Source organism: Trachymyrmex septentrionalis, unplaced genomic scaffold (assembly GCF_001594115.1).
Source record: "Trachymyrmex septentrionalis isolate Tsep2-gDNA-1 unplaced genomic scaffold, Tsep1.0 scaffold11, whole genome shotgun sequence".
NCBI lineage: Eukaryota > Metazoa > Arthropoda > Insecta > Hymenoptera > Formicidae > Trachymyrmex > Trachymyrmex septentrionalis.
This window is the reverse complement of record NW_017304228.1, coordinates 1,285,502-1,312,069: the sequence shown is the minus strand read 5'-3', so window position 1 is coordinate 1,312,069 and position 26,568 is coordinate 1,285,502. Positions and strand designations below refer to the sequence as shown.

General features: G+C 36.3%; 1 protein-coding gene across 13 annotated transcripts in view; it reads right to left on the bottom strand.

Moving 5' to 3' along the window:
* Positions 1–5,429: 5,429 nt before the first annotated feature.
* The window catches only part of LOC108749721 (cAMP-specific 3',5'-cyclic phosphodiesterase-like), a 192,396-nt gene continuing 171,257 nt past the window's right edge, over positions 5,430–26,568 (bottom strand). For 12 of the 13 annotated variants that reach the window (XM_018488691.1, XM_018488704.1, XM_018488646.1 and 9 more), the window contains 5 exons: positions 17,563–17,656; positions 15,624–15,853; positions 9,959–10,222; positions 9,652–9,751; positions 5,430–9,450 (listed from right to left, as the gene is read on the bottom strand). In XM_018488691.1, coding sequence (XP_018344193.1) covers positions 8,642–9,450; positions 9,652–9,751; positions 9,959–10,222; positions 15,624–15,853; positions 17,563–17,656 — 1,497 coding nt within the window. In that variant the 3' untranslated portion in view covers positions 5,430–8,641. Of the gene's footprint in view, positions 9,451–9,651; positions 9,752–9,958; positions 10,223–15,623; positions 15,854–17,562; positions 17,657–23,077; positions 23,616–26,568 lie in introns of those variants that run through there. The other variant, XM_018488740.1, reaches the window with a different exon arrangement.

The window sequence follows — 26,568 nt, the reverse complement described above, 5'->3', positions numbered from 1 at the left end:
TATATATATATATATATATATATTTATAATTAATTAAAGAACATTTTATTATTGTACATCGTTATTATACACATAACGGTATCTTTTCGTAAATTGTAATTAAAGGAAAAACATTATTTGTTGCATGTGATTTTATACGCAGTAGCTGCAAAATATTTCTCCCTCTCTCATTCAAATTCTATCGATACAACCACAGTTGCAAAAATTGCCCTCTAATTACCACGCCTAACTCGCGGTGTGAAAATATGCCATATTTATTGCTCTCGAATGAATATTTCGTTTGTGTTGCCTCTTCAAATATATCGGAGGATTTATTACGTTTTTCTATGAGAAAGGCGAAGCGAGAACGTGTTGCGTGGCGGATGTAGAATCGGCGTGGATTTGTGTTATTGTATAACGGTGTACGTTTGCCTTTGAAGATGTGAGGAAAACCCAACGACGACTTATTGAGTTTTGTGAAAAGAGCCGCTAGTTCCGCGACGTCGTAACCGGAAATAAAGGACGACACATTCGGGCTCTATGTGCTTTTATCTTTTATGGTGTTTCGTTATGAAAGATGTACTTATTTATTATGTTAACTTTATATATAAAAGTAAATAATCATAATTTTCTAACATTTACTTAATTTAACTCTGATTATTTCATTCTTTAATTTTGTTTTATAACAGCTAAATATTGATAAATTCTTTGAGTATATACATATACATATATACTTTTGTTGAAAGCATATTTTCTATAAACTGTCTAATAATAACTAATTTCATGCTATGTAAATTCCAAACGTTTGTACTAGTCGTCGCGTGAGATGATGTAATAATAAAAGAAAATAATAAGGGTGCTGGGGCCAATATTATATGAAATGAGTGTTGCTCATAGATCGAAAGGGAGTAAAAGCGAGAGAAAGAGAGAGAAAGAAAGAATGAATGAGAGAACGAGAGAGAGAGAAAGAGAGAATTGGAGAGAAAGAAAGAAGAAGTGATAGATCTATAACTACTTAGAAGTAGTTCCGCAGCCACTGCCACATTCGCCGGACGCGTTCGACGCTTCTAAGTGCGACAGGCGATACATGTACTTATTTAGGGAAGAATAAGAGAACTGTGTGTGTGTGCCACGTCCAACCTGTAATTATACGCATTTCCGTTAAAAGCTTCGTGGCATGAATTACTCTTTGCCGTGGAGGAGCCGCTGTAAAAAGAGAGAAACCGTACGAACGATTATTACTGTAATTATTACTATTATCGCTGTTAGTATAAGGGCAGAAAAGTGGATTCTTGCTCCTAAAGGATTCCTCGCTTTCTTTTGTACACCTCGCGCGGGAGAGATATTTATCGAGAGGGAGCGTTTAGCCTGTAAGCACTCTGTAAAAACTACACTGATCCGCCATTTGAACTATAATCCTCGTGCGATGAATGTGAGGTCGATACTTACTATACGCTATCGAGAGTTTCTGTGAAGTGATTGGGAAATCTCGGTCGCGCGATCCTACCGAGTGTCATAGTCGTAACGAAAATGTACTTGCAGCGCAAGGACTTGAAATGATAACGATCTGAGATAAACATGAAATATCACTGCCATCAACCATTTTCTTTTATGAAATTAACTGAATAATGAAATAACTGAATAAACAATTGTTTTAGTGATTGAGATGAAATAGAAATAATTACGCTAATAGTTAAAGATAATCAATTCTGGATTATAAAAAATATCGAACAAAAATGTTCGGTTGATTAATTTAATATAATCTCTTTTATCCACTCCAATATGATTCTTCATGATATTAATCGAGATGTTGAAAACATAAGATAAAGAAAGAAGTGCAATTTAAATTCGATTCAATTATCAAATGATCATGCGACGGAAGATCATTGCAATACAACATATCGATATCAAGAGAGAAAATAGGCAGTAGATTAGACTGCATGGATTATAATAATAAATAACTTTCAGGTTTCTTCCGTAAAATTTAGCCATAATTTTTACGGATAATTTGATATATTCTGGGAAAGAGTCGGAAATAGTAAAATAGATATTGCATTTTTATGTGATTTTTTTAGAAATGATTCAATAAAGATATATCTAGCAATGAACAAACAAAAATCTAGCGTTTGTATAATGAATTTTGAGAAACTAACAAATTGTTTAATTTTAAGCCGACCGTGTATCGGATTCTGTTAAATACATTTTAAAACGTTGAGAGTTATTAAAGTATAAAAAGAAGAAAGAGTTACGAAATGACGACAGTGTGATCGTTTGATACGATCCTCTAACAGAAACCACCATGTCGACAAAATATACATATTTTTTATCCGAAATATTTTACTTAAGGACTCTCGCTCGCAGAGGACGGAGAGCGAGAACGGTATTCGACTGCGTATTAATCGATTATATATATATATATTACTTGGGCAGTTAGATATACAAACAAATATATAAATATATAAATATATTACGCGACAATTCGATGTTGGCTATAAATTGTACACTATTCGATAAATATAAATCGAATGAAATATACGAACGAATTGATAAGGATATAGTCGACGATCGAAAGGACTCGATCAGCATTCGATTCCTTTTTGGAATTCTTTCGTACTTGATCTTTCATCTGCGCGGTATGCAAAAGATTACTTTTCTTAATTCTTTATTCACTATAGTCCTTTGCAATTATGTTCTTAATATGACAAAAATTGTAATTACTCCGATTTCTTTATTTGTATGCGTAGTTGTATACCGTATGCGAAATTTCATAAGAAAAATCCAAAACTTCAGAGTTAGCTCTGCTCTAACTACCATAAAATGCAGCTGTTATTTTTCTTTGCAACTGTGATTCCCAATACATTTATGTTCTGTACTCTATCAATTAGTATCCTGTAATATAACAAACTTGTACCATTCCGTTCTACAAACTACCAGCTTCGCTGGTATCAGTAAGCCATCATTTAAGTTGCAGCCCAGAATCGAAAAAGCTGCGGGAGATTATTTGTACATAGTAGATTCTAAAGGGTTCGAATATACATATATATAGTGACAGTCACGATCGAGTGTAATCTCGCGTCGTGTACGTCGATATTCATTGTAAAAAGAAGAAAATTAAAGAGGAGGAAAAAAGCGAGCTGGAGGTGAATTCAATTTTATGATAGTGATCGCGAGAGTGTAGATTTCAGGGTATTTATATCGAAGGTTACATAGTTATACAAATATACAGAAATATTTAAAGATAAATTATATTGTGAGGAAAAAATATATATACTATGTTTTTATTGTTGTGAAGTTAATCTGTGCGGCCGACGTCAGTCGCATTGACGAGATTAAGCTCTGTTCTTGTAACTAACGTAATCCATGTAGTTGCACTCGCAATCGCTATTAAGTTGCCTCTTGTCATCGCGCAATAATATTCGAGTTTGCATCGAAGTAGCTTGTTTTTAAGCTTCCAAATCAAATAAGCGTGAGACGTGTTGCTATTACCAACCTTTCCTGTTTTGTTCTTTTAATTTTCTCTTTTGTTTATATATTTACAAGTGGCGAAGAGATTCAAGGGAGAGATTTTCGCAAAACGACGACACGCAGAATGTACAATATATTTGAGAAGGATGTCTCGATATCATCCACGAGGGCGAACTAAGTGGCGGATACTCTAAGCGGTTAAATAATCCAGATGTTTATAACGTAACGCGGGAGAGCTTCTTCCTGCTCTCCTTATACGGTGTAATCGAACACGCGCACACGTCACTACCTGTAGGGCACGACACAACGACTATTACCGTCTCTAATTCTTAGCGAGTTACTTGGTAATTTTAATCGATTTTTCGTAAATGACGGGGCGAGGGCCGATAGAGCACTACCAATTTATGAGCACGCGTCAAATTTATCTGCGAATTAAAGATGAATTTCTTCTATCGGCGTTTCGTTCTCGGGCCGAAGCACTCAGGTATATTTGTCCGGAGGAGTTCGGCCAATTTCGTGCGGGAGGGGGCTTTTGTTTAATACGAATGAATCCGGATGTGTCGAGGCTTCCTCTTTCCGTTGTAGGATTTGCGACATGTGATCCCCAAGCAGAACAACAAGTCACGATAATGTGAAAATAACATTAAAGTGAATCGTTACTGATTAAAAAGTAACTTTAGTAATCATTTTGGAATCATTTTAATGTAACATGATGACTTGTGTTTTGCTTGAAATTCTGTCGAGGCACACGGCCTCGACGGTTAATTATCGTTCGAGTTTCAATTCGGAGGCAACGCTACCGCACGATTTGAGGCATCCCGATGTATAATAACGAGAGGATAGATTAGGAATAATCGCACGGTGTAAAGCCCCTGATGCCTGGCACATTTTCTCTGAGGAATACCGGCTTTATCCCGTATGTACGTATGTGCGTGTGGGCGCGCGGCGCGAATTATCAAATAAGAAAATAGGGGAGACGGCGACAAAACTATTGTATGTATTATTGATAGGAGAAAAAAAATTACGGACAGTTGGACGGAAAATGTTCTGCACTGTAACACGCGCGATCTGATGGTACTACTACTCTAAAGTTCATCATGCTTGAAGGCTATCGAGAATCTATACATAACTGAGTGTTTTACTATTGGATTACAATATTACCTATTAATGTAAATGATAACTATTAATGTAAATGGTTTTTCATTATTATATTATTATTATTATATTATAGATGTTATACTTAATAATATATTTACAAATAATTAAGACGACTCTGTGGTTTCAATCTACTACATCACCTTCCTCTAAAATCAGTGACTGAATTAAAAAGTTTATTGATTCATACATTATCATATATTATCATTTAAAGTTAATATTAATAAAGTTAATATTATCGTTTAAAGTTATTATATTATTCATGAAAAGTTAATTTATAAAAGATGACAAATCGACTTAAATATCATGTATAATTTATTATTTAATTTGTTAATTAATGTCTCAATTCGCATTGAAAAGGACCGAAAACGTATATTTTAACGGATTATTTTCGATTAATAAGTAAATAATTGCGCACCAACGACCATGTGAGCTTTTTTAACTCTTTTTCATTGATTTATAAAAGATTGTTATTCTATTTCTGTCTTGATAAATATTCTTGCATGTTTGTCAAACATTTTTATGTCTACACAGATTTAAAAAAATACTGTGATCACTCGATTGGGTTGAAGAAAAGAAAGATCCAGACTTCCGACAATAAATATGTTTTATTACACATATATCTCGTACGACGATTACACGATATTAATACATTCATTTAACTGTCCAGCAATCAAACAGGTATTTTTATTTTTCTCTCCCCATCTCATCATCATCACCAATCTATTATTACTAAATATTGTTACAAATCTTGTTGAATCGCCGCGATTTATTATACCTGTAAATCATCATTGAATCATCAATTTCTGTACTTTTCTCTTTGGCTCCTATTTTTTTACACTTTTAACGAGCACAGACTGTATGTGTTAGAGAAGACATTTCGTTGCTCCAGCAACAATGCTTTAGAAGCATGACAAATCACGATGATCCAACAAGATATGTATGACAAAATCGTATTTTGTGGCGTTTTTTTTTGTTTTTTTATTTTTGTACCTGCGCACACACTCGCGAGATCCATCGAGACGAGCGACAAGAAAAAAATGTTACGGAAAGAACGAGTGCATTTCCGCTCGTCCACGCCAAAAATACAATCAAAGACGCACTCGCGCTAAATAATTAAAAAATCGCCGTCTAATCAAATACTTTCACCAAGTGTCAAACTCGGCGTCAGTGCAGAGGTACATAATCGATAACACTTTATAGTCTTTCTCTTCCTTCTTCTCCTTTTACGATATTGCCCCGACGGCTGAAGCGAACATGATCTCGATTACATTCGTTCGCGCAACGAGTGTTATCGTTAACATTAATAAATCAGTATCTTTCTTATATCGCGCTTATCATTATTACTGTTTATATTATGATTATTATCTTTAATTATTATTAATATTATTATTATTATAACCTCGTTGCTTACGCCCTAAAAACTTCGTTAAGTTAACTCCCCTTTCTCGACTTAACAATGTAGTCGCGGACTCTCGTGAACCTCGGAGTTTTTCTTACGCGCTAAAGCTTGGTGACCAGCACCAAAACACTCACTAGATCATTGTCTACAACACACATAGAGATTTTGCTTTCTCCGTAGTATTTTTTTCCGTTTTTTTTTTTCTGTTTTTACGATTTAGGTAATTTCCCTTAACGTGATTATAAGAAATGTACGATTACGTGAGCCCGAGCTACCGGTCGCTTACAAACGTTTCCGATCAGACTCGAATTTTTTTCTACTTCGCATCGATGGCAAGCTTACGACTTAGAATAGTAGTGAAACGTTAATTTTGTTTTTAGGCTGATCCTCGATGCACTCGCTCATCGGTCGCTAATAACGTTTTCCATTTCATTTCCCTGATATCATCGAGACGCGAAATTGTCGCCATTCCACCAATACGGATGACTACTCTGCTTTCCCTTTGCCTCCCGAAGATTAAAAGATTTTCGTGCGACTCATAATCTAAGAGAAGACGAAAATTATTCTTATGAAGCATCAGCATAATTTATACATTAAAAAACAGTGATAAATGTTTGGCATTTACCAGCGTTCCAAATCTGTTTGGATTCGATCTGTTTGGATGCGATCGCGGCTTTGAACATCGAACGAACTTGCAAATTTGAGCGATTTATGGACATCCGTATGATAAAGACACTTTCCTTTGATTGACATATCACGCGAAATTCCAAGGACTGTCGCTGGATTATTCGTCATCAGAAGACGTATTGGTGAATGGCACGCTCGGCAATCGACTTAACAATCACTTATATTACTCTTTGGTTAAAAACATCTATCGATATATATTCTCGCTCGCATTGTAATTGTACGTATTGCATTTGTATTATTATTACCCAGTTACACAAATTAAAAGTAACTTAACAATGTTATAATTTTGCACCCTCAACAATATGAATGTAAATATAACACATGATGTTACATAACAGTTATATTGCTGAGTATAAAGTTATAACGTTGAAATCTATGTTAATTTTAGTTTGTGTCGACTAGATATGTATGTGTACGTTTTGTGTGTGTGTGTGTGTGTGTGTGTGTGTGTGTGTGTGTTTTACGTGTATTGTATATATCGCAAGAAAGCATCTCGCGGCTCTGGTAATTAATTTTAATACAAACTTAAAAGACCAGCTCTTGATATGGTTGTGTATTAAAATTAATTGTACCCTTATCTCGATGCCCCTCATTCTGCTGCTCGGTGCTCTCCCGTCAACTGCATGATATGGGAAAAAGAAATGGACTCCTCCCTCACTTCTTTCGCTTAAATCATACAGACAACGGGTAATACTCTACGTATTTGCTCTAGCATTTCCTTTATAGACACGCGGCTACTTCTGGATTCTCGTTTTTCAATTATGAACAATTCACTTACGAACTTGTCTACGTCTACGAAGCGAACATGACAAAATCTTACGATTAAAGACAGGTATCTCTTTCTCTATAAATAGGTGACTATCGAATAACCGTCGAAGAACTAAAAGGATGAACGCGCCTAACTGCAACTGAGTATCCTTTCGTTTAATTGTTTTCTAATTTCGTCGTCTCTTCCTTTTCGGTATAACGTGCATTTCGGATAACGAAATTAAGCTCGATTCGATTCATAACGCGGATAATTTTGAATATCGATTAATGGCGAAACGTTAACCAAATTATTCATAAAATTAGATCACGAAAATGCAACGTATTATTGAGCTTATGACATTACATTGTAACGTAGGAATTAGAAACAAATTGAAACTTCCGTCGTACGCAAATACAAGTCTCAAAATGTTGCTTACGTGTCAACAATTTCCGCGCGGCGTTCAAAATCCAAGAAGAAGACAGAGACATCAATCTGCTCGGAAGTATCGCTAATACGCATCGTTAGAATCCATAGTATATCGTACATTGTTGATATGTTGTTGAGGATCCTGCATATCCTGGAAGAGAGGTTCCCTCCAGCCTTCGACGGCGACAGAACATCGTTAAATCAGTAGAAAAGATGACGATCGGTACACGATGGACATGAATTATCGTGTGCTGATTATCACCATCTTCGGTGTGTGTGCGTGTGTAAATGAAAAAAAAAAAAAAACATCTTGCCACCCATTCGACGTAGCAAACATACAGTTGCCGCTTTCATTTGCGCAGGTACTTTGTGAAAAGAGATTCGCCCCTCCCGCTTGATAGTATTCAACGAGACGAAACGTGGAGACAAAACTGAAACGACGACAATGACGACGGTGACGGTGACGACGACAAAAGACGTGCAGCTTCGTCCATTTACAGCTCGTTTCGGTCCAGCCGAAACTTAACGATCCTGAAGCGTCTTTCGCATTTCGTGAACAATAATTCCGTCGTCGTCGGGACGTTGTCTCTTGCCGCTCGATCGAGACGGCTCCCGTCATCTTAATCGCCGTCCTCCCTCGTGGTCCAGCCGACGTGGCATAGGTCGATACAAAAGGACCGGCGACTAGGCGCGGCTAGATGCGAATGTCACTGACGCACTCGCCACCAACTCTGTTGTACCTTCTCATGGAGCTTCCTGCAAATACCAGCGAGCCTCCGTCACATCCCAGCCTCCGTGGCATTCTCCTCCGTCTCACCGCCCGGATCCTCGCTGGAAAATTCACCGCCACCGCCGTCATTGCCGCCCCCTGTGTCACCACCTTCTACAGCCTCGCTAGTCTCATCACCTTCTTCCAATGTCACTTGAAAATGTATCCTATCTTGTTGCTGTTGACTTTCGTTCGTTCCTGACTGTTGCTGATCATCGGACGGCGGCGATGGCGGTATCATTGACTGATACCAGTCGCGATTCTCCTCAAGAGTGTCCAGGATCTCCTGCGCGTCTGGATGCACCAAATCTGCCCAGGTTTCCCAAAGTGGATGTACAATGTAATCGATAAAGCCGACCTGCGACTTTTCGATGGTCGCACTGTGGCGATCGCACATCGGACTAATATCCATGTTTTGCTCCCGCTCGCGATCGCCTTGCAGGAAGAACTCCTCCATTAGCAAGCACACCCATCGTCGATAAAGAGCCAATGGTTTTGTCGGATTAGACAGATCGGCGCAGTGCACCAAATTTTCCAGCACCTGAATACGATCGGTGTAATTGTCGAGCAGTAACACACCGGAACCGGCGACCTTCTTCGTCTCCACCATAGTCTTCAGATCGGCCAGCAACGACATGTGCTTCGACATATCTGTCGAGAGGACCATGTCGATGACCATCTTCCGCAGCGTCTGCCGTTGCTTCTTCGTCATATTCACGAATATGTCACAACCCTCATTCTGCAGAAGCTTGAATGCAACCGCTAAATGATGATTTTCTAATACCGACTCATCGTTATACATCAACGCGAGCTCGGAACCTGAGCAAAAGAGAAAAAAAACGGATCATTAATTTGCTGGTCATTGTAAAAAAAAAACAGAAGCAACGAGAACATTAATTGCAGATATTTTTTCTTCGATAGAGAAATATAATATATTGTTTAAATATTTAATGCAACACAAAATAACAAAATAATAAATAATGCAGAACAGAAAGTTTGACAAATCTCGCCGATACTTACTTGAGTTAATGAGGAACTGATTCGTGAGTCCAGGATGGTCTACATCATGGATGGAAGCCGCGAATAATGCAGCGGTGATCTCCAATGGCGTGAAAACGGACTGTAATGTAGAAAATATATGATTTACGATATGTTGTCATAGAAAATATATTGTTCTTCTTGTGACATCTCAATTCTGTAGTTTACAAAGTACCTTATACTCGGCAATGAGATATTGGTAAAGCTTATTATGAGAGCAAGATACTTATTTCCAAGTATGGAAAAAAGATAAAAAGACGTTACACAAGCATATACATTACATACAAACCTCGAGTGCGGGTGTGTTGAGCAGAGTGTGAGTAGACTGGGTCACATCGGCTGCATGGAGGCTATTGTGGAAGGGATTATCCTTCACATAATGATCCTCTAGGGTCATCATAAAGGTAACGAAGGTCTTGGGAGGTATCGCCAGTGATTTGAGCAGATCTCGACTCTGGAAGGCCGTGTATGCCACGCAGGTGAGGGGCCGATTGTTACTAAGCTCGCCTATCCTGAAGATATCGATACCCCACTTGTCGATGTCCGAGAGCAACTGTAAATAATTACGTGAAATATTTACAATGATTTTCACAATAATATAACGGTATTGTGCGTGCGATATACGAATTAAATGTTTCGCTTTGAAGTGATATCGAGAAAAAAAAGAGAGATTAATTATAGTTATTATTCAATTATTATTATACTGCGCAATGTAGAGATATTAATTATGACGCACAAATGCGTCCTGTAGCAAATCATTAAACGAAAGAATGCAATGTGTCTTCAAGTACAGATAGTGGAGGTCTTGTGTTATCGTCGAAAGGTCACACGCGAAGCTGATTATTCATGGACAACATTGCAGTCTCGCATACAACAACGCGTGCAACAACAAAGAAGATAAAAAGTGAGCAAACTAGATTTAAGAAGACTTGACTGGATATCATTTATATAAATATCATTAAACTGATTTTCATTGAGTACCAACGTCATGACTGGTTTCACTTAATTTTATCAATAACAGTCATTAAAAAGCGTCAATTCAGGCGCCAAATAAAGTATCCATAACGACATTAAGATGACATTCTGAAACGGTTGAATCATAATTGCGTGGGTAAATAAAAATAACTCTCTTGAGGAACCTGCACAAAATCACGTAGCCATCTAAGGATACGTCTGCATCGCATTTAATCTGGCGAGCGTATCACCCACGGTCTCTCTATGAGAAATCTGATTAATATGCAGAATAGCAGCGCTAAATGCATCCGGTTCGTTCCTCTTTTTCATTAAGAAAATTTACCTCAATTTGCATAATGGAAAGATTGCCTTTCACCGCTTGCTTTCCCAGAAGTAAGATTTCTAAGAGAGTATACAAACAGCGTTAGAGTTTATTCCTCCCTAAAGTACCGCTTCGCAGACTTGAGTTATTGACTGTATTTTATAATATAAAGGTAAAGTAATAATACGATATATTGTACGTAGCAGTTGAAGTTAAGAGTATCTGGGAACATTCCTCGAATTTCATTTCAGATCATCATGAATAATGTTGCGATCGCGATATTACTTTCGTAGAAGCGCCGAAAATCAGCTTCTCTTTCATTGCGAAAAATGCGCCTCGCTAATCGGTGAAGCTATTAAGGTTATCGAAATCGCGCGACCTCGACCCAAATGCTTCTGCCTGTTAAAATATAACCGACCTTGTAATCGGCGTAATCATATGCCACAGGGTAAATATCTTTTTTTCTAAAAGTCCTATCGTCACTTGCGCGCGCCAACCGTCACATATTTGTCGCCGAGAAAGAGATAAACTCGTAATCAAATAAAGAAGAAATGAGAAGATATGCGCGACATAATTTATTTGCATCGGGGAGAAGCGACGTGTATTTCAGAAAGATATTTAGGCGAAAGTTAAAAATTCCGAGGCGATATAAGTGCAATAAATTAAATTCTTCAAGATCCTTTATTAACATCCATGTAAAACAGAATGAAAACTTCTGAATGATAAACTTCTGCGTAATTATGTTTACATGCCAGAGTTTCAGCTCGTCGAAACCAATTAAGCTTTGCTGCTTTGTGACCGGCCGACACTTTGACATTAAAAGCATTATTATTCTTCACTATTATTTGGCGGCTCCCTTAGCGATTTCAATAATTCAGAAATATTTACCCCGGAAATTTTCTATATAATGAATAACTCGGATATGTATTCAGCGCTTGAATCTCATCATGTACCCACGCGTTGACATGCAAATTTGAAATAGCACGACAAAAACCGTTGTTCCCTGAAGAGAATAAAATGCGAAAATCGTGATGCAAACGGAAACGTGAGATAAACACGGATATTACGGTCATATGGCAAAGATGGTCATAGGCTGTAATTTTTCCAATAATTGCTAAAAAGCATTTTTATAGCTATTCTCAAAGTAATTAATATTTACAATAGTTATACGTACACCATTCGAAAAAAAACAATATTATGAATGTTATGCAATATTTTTACTTTGACTGTCAACAAAGTTTGAATTAAAAATTATTATAACGTTAAATAAATTACAGTTGAGCTGTCGTAATCAACGTTACATACATAATAACGGTATAAATTAATATGTAATAAATTGTAATCTGATCTGTAATTTGTATTTTCATTTTCATTCATTATTTATTTATAAATATGGCCATCTTTCCGTTACAATTCAGGAAAGATAACCATTAACCAAATAATATACACACATACACATTGGTTTTTTAAGTTATAGAAATCATTGTTTGATTTTCTTAAAAAAATTATAATCTTTATATTACTATTGCAATATTATTATATGTATATTTATAATTATAATTAAATTATTTATATATATATATGTATATAATTATACATATATTTGTATTAAATATATAAAATTTCAAGTTTTTTAATAGATTTATTACTTTTTGTTGTATTTTGATGATTAATCATTTATATAAGATTATTTTCGTAAAAAGAACCGGTTGGCTTTTATGCTCCTTTTTGAATTAATCTTTTTATTACTTTGAGTTTCATTAAAGTGATAAACCAAACACAATATTAAAAAATAACAAAAATAAAAGTTTTCGTATTTTAAGAAAACTATGGTCACCTTATCCAAGTTTACCCTAAAAGTTCGATAAATATCAACAATCAATAGATTCAGCACCATTAATGATGTAATATAATAAGCTTCGTGTAAAGCTTAATTGCCAATCGAACAGCTCGCATTTTTATAATTTTCTTAATTCGCGAGATTTATGTATAATCGAATAGCTATAATTTCTTTTTCCTTTCTTTTGCATTGTTTCCTCACTGCGTTGTTACATTGTTGTTTATATATACTAACGCTGTAAAATCGGAGGTAAGTATTCTAAATAAAAGTTTGGTTAGCGTGAATGCACGTATCGAGGACGTCGTTGAAATTTTCCGAAATTGAAGCCGCGCAGTATGACGCCAATCCGAGTCGCAATATACTATCGCTTGATACAGATATATTCATAGGCGGACGGAGATGAAAGCCAGAAACATGAATTCTCGTGGAATTTTCGGGTACGATGGAATTTACGTCAATATCGTACACAGATCAAAAGAGCTAAAAGAAACAATAAACGTAATCACCGACGAGGTCGTCACCGTGATAAATTCGCCAAATGGAAACTTTCGTGGAAGACTAGAAACAAGAGCATTTAGTGTATATTTAATAGACCCGTTCTGTTAATATAAGTTCCAATTTCGCGAAATATGATATACTCAGGAGTCCTTAAATTCTCATCAAAAAAAATGTAAATACTTAATAGCGATAATTTTATTGTCTATAATTAATTTAAATTAATTAATTAATTATTTTTATATTGCTTCCGATGTTTTGTAAGATAGATTTATAAAATGATTTTTATCTCTCTCATATGTATACATACAATTTTTTAATAGAAAGATCGTATAACGATACGATTAAATTTCTGGCTCTTTCTATAGAAAGAGCCAGAAATTTAACTGCGTAGCGTATTACTTTGACGTAACATGGATACTTTTAGACAAAGATATTTTTGCAAAATTAAATCAAAATTTCCAATACTATCTGTCTTCCTGGATGTCTAATCTTTCAATTAAATATTACGAAACTGTCTAGTTGGAGAACCGGTAAATCTTGTTATTCGTGCGAAGTAACATTTCACTCGGTAACTTCGACCGGTTGAAGCGCCGTACGAACCTAATTCTTTTTTAGAGTTGTTTAAAACTTGGCAGATGATTATAATTTATACTTTATTTTTAACAAGAAAGAATGACATATATAATCCATGTTATATATCGGTACCAAATTTTGATATAAACTTTTAGAAAATCGGCACAGTCATTAATAATTATACATATTGCCCGATTTTAATACGCTTACTGCGTAGTTATTACACGAATTCTCTTTGAGAATTGAAAATTCATTCTTTACCTCATAGTTAAATAAAGCTTTTGCAATTATCCAGCTAATGAAGCAATAATCATATTAAAATCTAGTAATTATCGTAATAATCGCATTAAAATCGTGCAATATATATTTATCAATTTATCATTAATACATAATCGTTCTGTTTTTCTACTTTGCGGCTATATATTGATATGTAACACGGATTACACGTGCCGCTCTCTCGTTGGGCTGATTAATGATCGTACAGTTGAATAAATCTCGTTTCTATTGGAGCTCGTAACCAGTTTAGCATTGGTACATGAGTATCATCCCGGTTCACAAATCCTATCGAAATGTCGCATTGCCATTTGCTTTGACATTTGCCAAAGATCTTTGTAGGTGCGGTTAATTCGGATTAAACTTTAAGGATGTAAGACAGCGCAAATTAATTGCTTATCATTTCAGTAGTAGACATTTGTAATCTTGTAGGAACATTTACCTTAGATGTAAAGCATGATATAATCGCGTTGCAAGCACTCTCACAATCAGACAAATAGAAAGTAATCATCTAATTGATATTAGATATATTCGTCTACCTCTATTTATAAAGGTCCGTTCGCGTTGCTCTTTGCACTCAGCATCTTCACTTTCTCTTTTTTCAACATCCGAGTATTATATATTTATCTCGTAAGCATGATGTAAAAAGAAAAGTATAATATTGTGCATAATGGCAATAGCAATATCTACTGAAAGCAACCAATCAAATTTGCCCCAAAATGCATTTCCTGCGTATAACGCACTGAAAGAAAAATGTCGAAGTATTGCAAAACAAATGTTACGACGTTTTCTTCGATATTTTTTTATTAAGATATATTTCTGCGATATATATCTTATTAATTATAAAAAAATAAAATGGATGGCTTATTTCTTAAAAAGAAAATTTTGTTTCGTCGTGTTTAAATAAAAATTTATTTCATAAATAAATATATATTTCTCACAAATAAATTGTTAAGTATCTTTTTCTCAGTATAGCGCTTGCATACTAGAACCGTTAATTAAATTTCTAACTCTAAATTCACTCATCTACTGCGCATCCATTACGGGAATGGAATACTTCATTTTCACATCAGGTTTTAAGTGCAAAAATTTTTAAAGATTTCTTGCAACGCAAACAAATAATATCACGTGTATTCATTTTTATCAAATAATTATTTAAATTATCGAATCTTTTTCTAAATTTTCATTTTTTCTCTTCTTTCTTTCTCTCTCTTTTTCCGTAACGCTCCAACTATTTTTTTACGTTTCAAATGGGGATTTGAGTTAAAGATATAACATTGCAAAGCAAAATAATGTAACAATAGTTCGATGTGATTACGATGTTGTTCTCGTGCCGTGTATATCTTTGCAGAAATTAACTTCGTTTTTTATATTTCTGAAACGGATGGCCCGTTTACTTTTACGATTCAGGAACCCAGCTACGACACCGCGTGGCGCATACGATATTCTCATACCGAAGGCAAAATGCGATGACGTTAAAGGTCAAACGCTTACCTTGCCGAGTTCATCCTCATGTGGCGTTTCCACCCCGTGAACCGGCACACGTTCTCCGGTGAAACTGTTAGTGTGTGTCAACGGTCGTTTTACACCGCTAATGTGCGACATAGCGGCGGGGCCTCTTTGCGCACGGTCCTTCTTCTTCGCCGCCCGTGCATCGACGCTACCCGCTGCGGCGACCGCATCCTCGATTCGCAAAGATGGCAAATCCAGCTCCTGCTGCTTGTCTGTCGAGCAGTAAAAAGTGACATGGATAAACGCACTTGGGGATTAATTAATCGGCATTGAATGAGGTGAAAGGCACTGATATATCGGTAAGATTACGCATTTGGACAGTATTGCTTGATTGTGTTTCACGAAGGCGTGTCCTTACAGTTTCCTCTCGCGTCATTTTGCTAGAATTTTTATTTTCTTTTTTTTTTTTGCTAGAGAAAAAAGTTATCCCGTCGTCGACTTTCGATAATCCGATTTCCATCGAGTGAGACTCGTTAGGAAACTATCTAACGAAATCAGCACGTCATAAACGAATTTTACAGAGAAACGATGCAAGAGGGTTGATTCTACCAGGGTAGCTCGAAAACGAATTCGAAAAGTTCTCTGATAAAAGTCGCACATGATTTTTGGCAATTTTTGTTATTTTTCTATATACTTATTCCAACGATATTCTAACTTTCTTATACTATCTGCATAATACAATTTCTCTCTTTAAAGTAAAACGTTTATTTTAATAGAATTAACTATGACGTTAAGATTTGCTGCATTGTTTTATATTACTCTTTGTACTTTCAATAATTCAATTATATATTGTAGGCTTATTTTTGCGTTGTCGTTTAGTTACAGGATCGTGCCTGTTCGAGCATACGCGATCCGCATGTCCAAATATGGTAATATAAGGAGGGTCGCGAATGGAAAATTCCCGAACTCGCGGGAGCTGACGGGTTTTTCCGTAATCGCGGCGATTGGCCCCCCGCGGCTCGTGATCGCGCGTCATTGGTTGTCGTCCTGCGCCCTCCCGCGAAGGAGGAGCGGGCCCCGCGGTCGCGAGGGGGAGCGAAGCAGTTCTTGGTAAAAATCGATCACGTGATCGAACACGTGTTCCGGCGAAAAGAAAAATAATTCTTCAAAATAAACGTTAGTTTGATCGATTATTTTAGTATTTGAGCCAGATAGTTTTTCTGCAAATCATTTCTTCATATTTGGAATGAAAAAGAAATCACTAGAGATTAAATCTAAATAAATACGGTGCACGCAGAACTAATTCGGAAAACAATTCATGCAATTTTGCGATTACAATTGGAACCAAAGGTGACTCGGAAGGTGGAATCAAAAGTTGGTCGTTTTACACAATTGAAACAAAGAAACTAATCGCTGGTTGAAATGTTAACGGTGGTCCTGTATAGAATGAAACTCGTCTAAAATTATAGCAGTTTAATATTTGTGACGTCTATTTCTGTATCAGGCCGAGAACTTTTCAAACAACCCAGGTATTAAAGGCAGATAGGACGATTTGTCGATGCAACGGTTTCGTGCCAAAAAATCATATTTCTTGCATTTTTTTTCCCCTCAGACGTTTTTACATACATAAGAATCGGACGCAATTCCTCACTGATTATAAACCTTGCGTACAAAACGAGCTAACCAGAATGAATGGTCACGGCGATACCGGCTACGGTCTTTCAAGGGCTTTTAATGCGTAAGAGCGCTCATTTTATTGCACCCATAAACTCGCTTCCGGCGATGACCTCGTTAGATGCAGTCTCGCGAATTTCTTTTCATTCGTTTTCTCCGTCATTCGCGAAAACGCAGTATTTATCTCGAAGAAGAGGGGAAACGATATACGTCAATTCTGATTCTTCCCGCGAACTTATAATTTATAACTCGCTCTCTTCTCATTATAATAACTTGAATAAGCAAAAGAATATCACGTTCGACTTACCAAGGAAGGTGCTGCAGATGTATTCCGAGATCTGATTCCCGGACTTGGACGACTCCGAGAAATGCGACAGCTCCTTGTTCAGCATTCGTTTGAACTGTAACAAAAAATAAGAACCGATCATTAGCAAAGAGATTGAGAAGAGCAATCGGGTAGTGTAACGTTCGTTTCTGTTCTACGAATCGATAAATTATCGTGACGAACGTATGTACATGTAACGTTACTATTAACTGGAATCATAAATGAGCTTACAACAAAATTATCGACTTCGATTCGAGAGATATTTTATACCTTCCCAGAATTACATGATTTCGTATGATGTATTAACCGCCATTGAATTTACCTGAGATGGGGCATTACCTATCGCCGTATCCTTTCTACTAAACCGACTCCAGATATACATTTGCCAAGGTGTCAGGGAAAAAGCCATTTTCTTGGCTTTAGGATTTTCGTAGAAAAATAGATAAGGACGAAGACCGATCTCGGAAGCCAAGGGTAAGCGCCGGGAAGAAGAAGGAATTGGAGTACCAAAGGAGAAATCCGGATTACAGGTATTTGCGAGGAAAACCGATGAATCTTCTCCCACGAGTCTTCTTTCATTTCTCGTGGGTGATACCGTTATCTCGTCACGAATTTTATACCATTCGTTTACGTCGCCTGTCAAAATGTCGCAGGGGACACGCGCACCGTGAGGCTCACACGAGGCAAACAAAGCCGGCCCTGTCATTTGCGCTTCCCGTTCTTATCAGAGGCAGTATCACCGCGTACATGATCTTTACACAGCGCCGTACGGCGTGTACGTGTGCGCGCTCACCGAGCCGATAGATAAATGCAAATATATGTGTTTGTGCAAACATATACTTGTCGGTGCGAGCCGGAGTAACGACCTGCGGGATGGATTATTGGATAATTCCGTCGTGTGGCGTAACACGCTGATTAAACGCCCTTCGTGGTTCGATATACAATATTTCGGCACGTGCTTCGTTCCGTTGCGCATCTTGTTGAACCGATCGCGAGAAATTCACACGGCGACTATCGATTTTACGGAAGCACAGATTGTCTCGGACGAATTTTTCCGGCTTTCTCGTTCGAGAGCCACTACGCATTCCGAACTTTACCGTAAAACCCGTTGAACTTTACCATTTGACTCTTTTCGATGATAATAGACGCCCCACATTTACAACAACTAATATCATTATCGTGCACATGCAACCCGATTATTATTGTATATACTAGACAAGAAGAAACAAGCGCGATAAGAAGATAAAGATAGCACCTACATTGCCGTACCTTTTATCAAACTGTCTGTAGCAATTATTTTTCTTGCCTAACTTAGTTACGTTTGATAATTTAAGTACAGTAATTTGATTGATTAAAAATAAGATTGCGACGAGGCCAAGAAACAAGAACATAAAAGAGGCGTGTCGAATAGACTCAGATTTCAATCGTAATCGTATTTTAATATTCATTCTTTCGATTTTACGTGTAATTTCACATCAACGACATTCCCAAACCTAGTATTATAATGCTTCTTAAATAAAACTGCTCGTTATCGATCTCGTTATCGATTCCACACAAACTGATATATAACGTTCTGTCGTTTTACTGCCAGTGAAAACATTTTGTTGAGACACTTCAAAGGGCCGTAGCTATAGTATCACAATTCGAAGACGCGCAATTGTTTGTTTTCATGAAATATCGTCGTCTATTACGATGCATCTCCGAACGTGACGTAGTTCCACGACGCAAAACGCAGTACTATAAAGATAAAAAAAAAGATTTCGAAAGATTCATATAAGTCGATGGGCAAAATTTACGTAAAAGGGGTGCTCGTAGGAATGTACACAAATAATAAATCGACGCACAATCGGCGTCCTTTCCTCCCACGCAATATAAACCATACGAGCGAATGCACTTCGATCGGATATACAATAGGATATACAATAGGATTCTCTGAGTACAACGCATCCGGTGAAAATTTAACGATGCGAAAGGTCCAATTTAACGATGAAGCGGCGTGTCGGCATGCATTATATCGCGAAACTAACAGCTCGTGCAATCTCATTTCGAGTAGTCACGTCAAGATTTCGCAAAGGAGCAAAAGTTGCCATAAATTTAGCACTATTTACAGACTATATATCATCCTTTGCGATAATTTCTAGTATACACTCTAATGAGATGCGCTCTGTCTCTCTCTTCCTCTCTCTTGCTTGGAAAGTAATGTAACAAAGATACGAGACATCTGTTGCCTTACGATTCGACTAAGGTATTAACGAGAACTTGCGAAACATCTGGAATTCATGTGAAGATAGATATGTCAAATCTCTGCTTTCAAATTCTAAGTCTGTCGAATCTGTAATTAAATCTTGTTTATTTGATGCAGAAGATAACGAGATAGTGAGGTATTCTAGGTAACATTAAAAGTGACGCCGTTAAAATAAAAGTCACAATTGTAACGACGCAGTTAAATCTCATCGACGATAAACAGATCAAATATACAAAACTGATGACAGAAGATTAATAATTATGTTCGATTAATCAGATTTGTGAGATAAGATATTAAGAATATAATTTCCACGAAAATGTATTTGTGGCTAAAAAACAATTATAATATTGTCTCCTCCTTTTTCAAATCTTACATAATTAAGATAAAAGTCAGGATTGTGCGGCGTTTAATATAATAATCTATATATATATATATATATATAAAGTAAAATATATAGAAACAATATTCTTAAATCAATCATAATATATTCATACAAAAGCAAAAATATCATATCTTATTTTAAAGATTTCTCGATTTAATTAAATTTGTATTTATGTAAAATTTTTGATTGAGCAAGTCTTGAATTCAATGCAAAGTAATATTTGCATCAAAACAAATTCAAATCAAGGCTAAAATCTTTGAAGCAAGATTATAACATTTTTATATATGAACATATTATAGTAAATTTAAGAACAGTCTTTTTCCTATGTAAACTATGTTTTACGTGTTGTCTATGTAAACAATCTATGTATTACCGAAATTTGTACTTCATCGTTGCATTAAACTGCATTAAAACTTCTGTCTTGTTTATAAATTTTTATTTACCATTATTAAAGTCAGATATATTAATAATCATAAAACTCAATTACTATTGCGTTATTCAATTTATAATAATTTACATATTTTACATTACTTATATTGTCTATATGAAAAAGAACGTGTAAATTTAACGTAAACAATACGTAAAATAATGTGTAAACGTAATCTTGAAATATACAGCACAACCTTGAGAGGGATAAGCGGACTAATGCGATAACATCGCTGTGTTTATTTAAGAGTTACCTTTTTTCCATAATTACCATTGAACTTTCATTGAAATGTCGCAGAAGGTCAAGACTGCGTCGCCGCACCTTCGTACTTGACGTACGCAATTTTTATTAATCATTCGTGATATAATAATCGAGCTATTGTCTCTCGCATGATTCATTTTCTACATTCGAAATCTCGCCGAGCTGTACACACTAATCTCATAATTCCTTACTAATCTCAGATTACCGACCATTAATTATTTGGACATCAACATTACATCCTAAAATTCGCCGTTAGCAAACTCTTTCTCTCCTTCCTTCTAAGCTTTCGTAAAACTTTCTCTCTTCTGTGCAGTAGACTCTCGTATGATCACAAAGTTAGATAAAGGCGAAACCCTTGCTATATTACGAAAATGGGACATCAATTCCCCAGAAACATTAATTAATAGTTTGAGCGAGTACGTTACGTCAAACGACCTTGTATAACAAGCGCGTTTAAATATCTTTCATCCGGGTATTCGCAATTATAGAAACGGATATAATATTAGGAAATTCACGGAAACATGTCTCGGTACCGTGTGTTTGCGCGACGGGGATAAAACCACAAGCCGTCTGCACAATCGTCTCGTCATTATGACGCGCATATGAGTTAGCATTATTATAAACTCTACGAGATTGCTTGACCCCGCGATATATCTTTATCTATCAATATCTCACAAGTTTAGCGATTGTACAATCCGCCGCTTTCATTTACGGACCATCTCGTATTTCGTAATTCGTTTATTTACTAGTCTATTCATGTCATATATAAGCGATGTCTACAATGAAATTTTAAGGCGTAAAACTTAAGCTTTAAACCCTAAGCCATAAAAAATTAACCAATCGAATGTGAGGAGAATAATTGGCTATGGACTGGTCAATTTCTTATAGCTTGAAGCTTAAAGCTTAAGTTTTAATTAAAATCTCATTGTAGGCGCCGCTTTAAGCATTTCAATTGCGCTACTTCATGATAGATACCATAAAGTATGGTAGATGGTTATTCGATCTTTCAAAAACTGCGCAATTTATGATGTGTATTTATAGCATGCATCGATATCTTTCTCAAACAAAGTTCAAAGGCGATTTCTTGAGAACTTAATCAATCAATCTTTGCTAAATTTATTCAGATAAATTGCTACTGCGCAATCGGATTCTGCGTCAACTGCTTGTTAACCGTCCAATTTGCTAATCGATATCCTATCGCCGTTTTACCAAGATAATAACGTTTCAAGAGTTCTCGTCAGATAAGCTCTTTTCAGAAAACTCTTTCGAGTGACGATAAAGCTGTTTCAAAGTATTGACAAGTTTGACAAGTATTAGGCAGAAAGTACGTAAGATCAATGATAACTCGATTTATAATTGAACAATGATTGTACCTGTTATAGCACGACACCCTAGCCTATCGTTCTTCGTACGATTGTTTGATAATTTAGAAATCAGGTCAGATGATTCAGATGAAAATGCGTCGCTGAATAGTTTCATTCCGTTAACCTCTGTCGCGACATTCTGTTGGTTGCGACAACGGCAGTAAACGAATGTCCTCGTGCTATCGATCGTCTTTCGAAATCGTGGCGCTTTTATTTGCCCAATTTAACGTGGCAGATGGCCACGGTGAAATCTAACGAAGATTCGAGTTGATAAAATCGGATATCGTAGATACACAATAACATACTGTGTTTTCTCTTATATTACTTATATATATGTCCCCCCCCTCTCTCTCTCTCTCTCTCTCTCTCTCTCTCTCTCTCTCTCTCTCTCTCTGACTTAATTAATCAACTTTCTTTTAAATTAATAGCCATTGCAATTCGCTGAGATTGGTAAATATGCGTTAAATGATATTACAATTATGATATAATTATCAATATGTTAGTTAATTTTTCCAAGAATTAAACTCTGAATATGAATAAAGCACGATTTCATTTCAGCATCGGAAAATAGATCCACAAAATTTTTGCTGTGTTCTGAAGCTTATTTTACATTTTATTATTATCCTATATATTCGTATGTGTTTATTTCTATTCACGTCGTTTATACTACGAGTAGAAACGCTACGTACGTTGTCTGTATCGCTTTGCATTTCCGAAATTAATCAGGACGTACATACTAAACTAAATCCCTTGAGAGAAGTCAATATCCGTTGAGATACGTCATCTCGATTAGGATACAAACATAATTCTCAAATTACCTGCACTGCCATGATGCTGGCTAAGGCCGTGAGATCCGCCAGGGTCCTCAGGTAATTGAAATACCTAACGGACTCGTCCATTTTATCTGTTTCCACCTCGCCACTTGTCATGTGTACCATCGTACTGGTTTGTTCCGAAGTCAGACTGCAGTCTGACTTCCCACCTGAAAGAGCTTCCCCGTCGAGGAAGAATGTACGTGGATTTCCCACGTGACGAATATAACAAGAGACGTGCCAACTTTCAACGCGAATTGTCGTATCAAACTCCACGATCGCGGACCGGCGAACAAATCTTTCGACGAAACTCGAAGAGAATCCCCTCCGCAAGGAAGAATTACGCGTATCACGAATTATCGGTGAACTGCTCCAGTTCCGGGTTCCCGGAGGCGCGAGTTCGATGACCGACGATTCGGAGCGTGACAGAGCGGAGAGTTGTGACGGACGAACACTTTTTTACGTGATTCACCAATTCACTCGTGGAAGCCTGCGAGCAGCACCGCGGCTGCTGCTGCTGCCGAGCCGCCCGACTGCTGAGAGTGCTAAGTGTGATCTACGTGCCTGAATCGCAGCGGCCAGGCTTTTTATCTCGACAGCGGCTGGTTGGCTATCTTTGTCCCTGTCATTCGCATTTCGCTCCTTCCATCCTTTCTCACGCGTGCCGACAACTCTCTCTCTCTCTCTCTCTCTCTCTCTCTCTCTCTCTCTCTCTCTCTCTCTCTCTTCGTTCCACTTCGGCACGGGGGAGAGGCGTGCAGTGGGAGATCGTGAAACCGAATGCATCGCAAACCGATACATGCATAAGCGATGCTTAACGCTTGTATTGCTCCCGTATTTATCTCACATGCGATGGATGTAAATTCTAAAAGGCTCTAATGTCTTGTCGCGACAACAGCCAATGTTAATTAGTTCTAGCGTTTTGCATTGCCCATTTCTAGATTGTAATCTTATCTATGACGCAGAGCATAAAAATTTACTTAATTAAAGTTACTTGAAACCTTAAGCTACCTGGCGGTTGGAACGGAGCTTGATACGTTCGAAATTCTCACAAGATTTCTGTGGCTAGTATAATTAAACTTAAGTTAATTAAATTTCGTAGATTTTAGAAGGAACTTGTAATTCGTTATATTTCATTTTTGATGAGCCGTTTATCTTAATCTATTATATAATTTCGAGAGTTGACGTCGCTATTTCGATGAAATGTATCTTTTTCTTCGAATAAATAATTCATATTTAGTGGGATTGGAAGCAAAGCATTGTCCATCTAAATTTTCCAAAAAGAAAATATAATACATACATCCGTAGCACAGAGGACCTCACGTGAGCTTTCAAAGATCCTCTTATTACTGAGAAATTCCTCCTTGATGTTACGCAAATTGCAAAGAGGAGTATAGTTTCGCAGAATTAGATACTTAATATCTAATTCCCCTAATTCATATCTTATTGCAATCTCTCGTTGCACAGAGAACATCAAAATAGTAAGCAGCTTAAACAAGCTATTAATAGTCACACGCGCCAATTGACACGTGCCAAATTAGTAAAATCACGATAAAAGAATTTGTTTTGTTTCAATTAAGTCAGTTCATTCAAATTAGCAACGAAAAAATATAAGAAGAAGTTCGTAATGTTCCAAATTCGTGTGCATTTATTTAAATATATTTAAATCACTTTGAACCGCTCTTAGTTATTCGTTCTACTTCTTGGAGATCGCTTACAATGAGTCCGCGAGATAAATTTGGATTTACAACGAATTCGAAGCGGACAACACAGCTCGACACTTATCTAAGAACCCATCGCTTATGTGTCAAAAGATGAAGTTTTACTTAGAAGAGAATTACGTATTGAAGTCTATTTTCCTCTTCCGTTTAATGTTGCTCAATTCTCAAGATTATAATTGGAAAAATGTTTCCTCATCAAAAAGAAAAAAACTTTAAAAAAAAAAGAAAAAAAGAAAATATCTCTCGTTTTTGTACTTCAAATATAACTGATATTTCCTTCTCTCATGAAAATCTTTTATTTTCGCTGTGCGGAAATTGACATTTGATTAATACACATAGGAATTAATAGTAAAATAAGCAAAAAAGTATTAGTAACGAACTTTGCGAATAACAACATCCGATGACGTTTGAAGAACTCGTTAAAAAATACGATGTTTCAGTATGCATGAGTTGCGTCGATAATTAGTAATTAATTTAGAACCACGGCAATACGTGAGACATATGTGTCATTCAGTGAACCGTTGATTCAAGAATTGCTGCCTTCGTCATGTTATATCCAACTTCGCTGCGCATTTTTTGCTAACTATCATCACGATGCGATAAAACCTGACATATTGCTTCCAAAATTTCACACATACGTTTTTGATTGATTTAAGCAGTTGGCGATGACAAATCTGTAGTGTTCATTATTGTACACTACAGCGAGGTTATATATGACGTGATTAAGATTTGGCGACGTAAAAGATATCGTTAAACATGCCACGTCATCCTTTGTTCCGCGATTGAGAGTCATAAATCATTCAGTGGCAAATATTTAATTAATCTATCATTAAAAATATGAATTTTATGTATAATAATTTTTTTGCGCACATTTTTTTGACGCTTCATATATGTTACAATACAATATATGTTCAGACAACTGACAATGTCGGATATTACAATATATGTACGTTAATTATTACATTATTATCAATCAAAAACATATACTTATCAAATCATCATTATACATGGAACCGTTATCTTTCGCGAAGAAGTAATACGTAATGTACCAAAGATACAGATACCCGTATTACGTTTTTATCACGAACACACGTTTCTCAGATATTCGCGATGCCAATGAAGTTCGTTTGAAGTATTCGCAAAAGAGTTCGAGCAAGAGGAAGAACGTCAGCATAGATCTAAACCACCTAGACACATGAATTTATACAGATTCAATAAGCCCGCTTGCGTCTTACTGCTTGATTATTTGTCATGGACAAAAACTGTTTCTTTTTTTATATCACAGTTGCGTTCGTCTCAAGCAATAATACTTGAAAGATAAATGAACTTCCTGAATTTAGACAAATCCAAGGAAATATTTTTTTATGTGAAAAGTCGAATTTCTTACTTAAATTCCTCGTGAAATGCAAAACGGAAAGAAAAATGCATAACACTTGGAAAACCAAATACTTATTATCAATAATGATGTATCAATATTGAAATACCATTTATTACATTACATTTTTGTTAATTGCGTTAATATCATTTCATTAGGTTCAATCCCACGATGTGAGATTAAATTTAATCTCGGTTTATTGTTTATTTTTTCTAATTCTTAGAATTCTTAGAATTTGAGAAAGATAAAGAATAAATTGGACCGAGATTAAAGTTAATCTTACATTGATAGAAATGGAACCGGTCTATAATACGTATATAGTGTTCATTAAAAAAACAATTTTTAATATTTGTAACTATAATTACATGTTACCATGATTGTGATTATTACTACTATAATGT